General features: G+C 41.0%; 1 protein-coding gene across 1 annotated transcript; it reads left to right on the top strand.

The window, feature by feature from the left end:
- The first annotated feature begins 654 nt into the window (after nt 1–654).
- LOC142949993 (26S proteasome non-ATPase regulatory subunit 5-like) lies at nt 655–2,680 on the top strand. The gene is made up of 7 exons (XM_076091898.1): nt 655–763; nt 1,029–1,138; nt 1,287–1,429; nt 1,511–1,702; nt 1,813–1,922; nt 2,020–2,160; nt 2,311–2,680. Exons 1-6 carry the CDS (start codon nt 713–715, stop codon nt 2,062–2,064), a joined length of 651 nt encoding a protein of 216 aa, XP_075948013.1. The 5' UTR covers nt 655–712; the 3' UTR covers nt 2,065–2,160; nt 2,311–2,680.
- Nucleotides 2,681–3,297: the final 617 nt, after the last annotated feature.

Genomic DNA, 3,297 nt, shown 5'->3' with positions numbered 1-3,297 from the left:
GACTCGACAGGGAGATTTGTAATTGAGGGACGTCTGCTCTGAGCAGCAGCAAGATAAATCCCCACTCGGAGTCCAGACAATGAATGATGGCTGACGAGGCTGATGAAATGATGAAGTTGATGATTATGCGATGACTGGGCGGTGATAGGGAGGTGAAGTAACAGTGACATGAATGTACTATTGGATAGAAGGGACCAGCTGATCAGAGCAGCTGATATCCTGATTGACAGCAGCAAACAATGAGAGAAAACAAATGAGCATGTGTGAGAGGAGTGAATGGCAGATGTATGAAAGGCTTGTTAGAATTCCACTCCAGGCGGATGGGACTCCAAACAACTGTCTCCTGAGATGTTCATCTTTAAAATCATGAAAAAATGTTTAATCTGTTCAGTCCACTGTTCAACGTTTTCTGAAAAAACAGACTCAAGACAAGACATGGGTATTATTGCAGTTATATCCACAATTGCAGTGTACGTGGACTTGTGCTTGTAATGTAACAGTACTGTTGCTACTGCAGCTATTTGCTCACTGATGTAGAGCAGTGGTTTAACTTTTGACCTGTTGCAAATACCTGCCAGTCAATCAGAAAGTAGTTTTTTCTGAAAAAAAAAAATTGCCTTCTCTCTGTTGATAGGTTTGGCCATCAAGGTCCAAACGGAGTCACTCCAAGCCTGGGTTAGACATTTTGTTCCAGAGCGACCTGCTGAAAGTTATGAAGGATGTGATGGCCACAAGTGACGTAGTCAGATACAGAATATATGAGGTACGTTCAACTGTGTGTTACTTTGGGTTTCTTTGTGGCTGATAATCCAAAAGTGGCACCTTTTTTTGTGTTGTTGTTCTTTTTAAAGTACATTTATTTTGATGGGATCGGTGGAAAAGATGACCAATGATAACAAGAGATCGTGCTAGAATGTGGGCACTTAGATTTAGTTCTATCAAAGTCTGTCTGTAATGCGTAGTAACATACCCACATTAAACAGCTCTCATATTGAATCCCTAATAAAGACTTTTCTCGCTGTTTGCAGCTGGTGGTTGAAATCTCGTCTGTATCTCCCATTTCCCTTGGTTACTGTGCCAAAAGCGGCTTCATTTCTCAACTGATTGGAGAATTGACAGGAGGTGATGTATTGATCAGGTAATAAGATTAATTATATAAATGAGAACTTAGAAATTGTGAGGAAAATTATAATTACTGCAAATTAAGGGATGCTATATTGTTATGCAATTGTCTCCACTCTTCTGTCATTATGTAAATGTGTATCTGTTGTTGTCTTTTTCTCCAGAGCCACAGCCATTGAGATGGTGACCACTTTAGCCCAAAGTCAGCATGGTCGGCAGTATTTGGCCCAGCAGGGTATAATGGACAAGTTTTCTAACATGATCAGGGGAGCAGAGACCGACCCTTTCTCCTCCCTCTACCTTCCTGGTGGGTCTCTTTTTAGAAATCACAGAAATATTATGTTTAGGTGGCAATTCAGTTCTACAGTTTGAATAATACTCCTTTTAGGTTTGGTGAAGTTCTTTGGAAACTTGGCCATTATGGACAGCCCACAGCAGGTTTGTGAAACCTACCCGGCCTTCCAGAACAAGGTGTTTGAGATGGCTCTGGACCCGGACGCTGCAATGATCGGTGTGGCTCTGGACACTTTAGGACTACTCGGGACTACTGTGGAGGGCAAGCAGGTCCTTCAAAAAGCAGGTTAGCTTGTCATCTTTGTAATTTTTCAAAGTTAGCTCCTCTCGAATGTAAATATTTATTTTAATTAGATGTGTTGGGCTCTTTGTGACTGATTCTCTGTGTGTCCTCAGGAGAAAAGTTCAAGGCTGTGTTAACAAGGATGAGCCAGCTTGCCTGCGCTGGAGCTACAGAGCTCAGAGTGCGCAGCTTGGATGCGATATCACAACTTCTCACACTACAGGTATGTGTGTGCACACATGAGGAACAGTCATTTTATTCATTTTTTAAAATATCTTAAAAAATTGATCAGTTTCTGAATGTTTAATGTTGTACTGCAGCCAGAGGAGCAGACAGAAGACCTCTTGGCCCTCACAGAGTCCTAGTTCCATCTTTTGTCTAACCAGCCCATGGACATGATCCGCAACATCAGCACTCAGCCGTTCCCAGAGCTGCACTGTGGGGCTCTGCAGATATTCACCGTGAGTGCTACACTCTTTCCAACTACCTTCATTTTCTCCCTGTTACTGACCTTTTTATATCCTGTATGATTACATAAAAGCATGACACCATCATCATTGCTCCAGTAATATTTCTGTCTTCATCAGTGGGTATCTGTGTGTGTTTTCCAGGCCATTGCCACTCAGCTGTGGGGCCAGAAGTTAATGATCAGCACTCCCAGTTTCATGGAGTTCGTTTTGGATCGGTCAATGGGTCTGACAAAGGATGCCAAAGATGCTAAGTTTGAGCTGGTGGGGTCCCTTGTTGGTTCATCGACAGCAGCAGACGTACTGGGCAGCCAGTAGTACATTCGTCTGAAGACTTATCTCAGAGAGGGACCTTACTATGTAACAGCTGTGGCCACAGTCGCCACAGAAAGAGCAGAATGATTCAGAAACACTCGGATAAACTTCATGGGTCTAGTTGCTTAAGTAACGGGTAAGTGCCAGAATAATCTAGCCGTGGGTTAACGTATAAAAGTGATTCTCAGATAAATACATAAAATGTGGTACACAGTTTACTAAAACCCGATGAGGTTTTCAGCTGAAATTGACCAAAATGCTTATGATTGTTCAACAGTATACGACTAAACTGCATCAAGTCTTAAAAGGTGATTTAACTGACAAAGTGTTTAGAAACAAATAAGTATAATTTGCTTTGCCTGCGCCTTAAGCTGCCCTTCATTTAGGTTATCTACACAAATGAATATATTTATTGGACATATTTATTGGACATTTTTCTTTATTTGACGTCATGAGTAAATCAGTGGTTGTGAATGCATGAATCCTCTAACAAGGGGCAGTAATAACATCTGAGGTTAAGTTTCCAATCATAATTCTACCTTAAATTTTTTGGGAGAAATGAATGTGTGCTGAAAATTCAAACGCACAAAAGCATCAAACGTGAGGATAGAAGTCAGCACGGGTCACATGATATGTTAACACATGTTTAGCTACTGAGTCTTTACCAATTACTTAAGCACTAACTAAAGAGACTTACGAGATGCAAACATGTTCCCTCAAATGTTTACCATCCAGATTCACATCATATAACGCTCTCCAAATCCATCACACATTTGTGTAAAAAAAATGTTTTGTTTACTAAATAGAATGACTTTT

This window comes from Anarhichas minor, unplaced genomic scaffold (genome assembly GCF_050575085.1).
Source record: "Anarhichas minor isolate MPS153535 unplaced genomic scaffold, ASM5057508v1 ptg000014l, whole genome shotgun sequence".
In the NCBI taxonomy this organism is placed as follows: domain Eukaryota; kingdom Metazoa; phylum Chordata; class Actinopteri; order Perciformes; family Anarhichadidae; genus Anarhichas; species Anarhichas minor.
Note: the sequence above shows the minus strand (reverse complement) of the source record. Positions and strands in the feature narration are given on the sequence as shown.

Bases quoted from the DNA above. Each gene is read 5' to 3' on its own strand.
- LOC142949993 (XM_076091898.1), top strand. From the start codon at position 713: ATGAAGGATGTGATGGCCACAAGTGACGTAGTCAGATACAGAATATAT. The intron at 1,703-1,812 runs GTTAGCTTGTCA...GTGTGTCCTCAG, and splicing joins GCAGGTCCTTCAAAAAGCAG to GAGAAAAGTTCAAGGCTGTG. The intron at 1,923-2,019 runs GTATGTGTGTGC...GTTGTACTGCAG, and splicing joins CACAACTTCTCACACTACAG to CCAGAGGAGCAGACAGAAGA.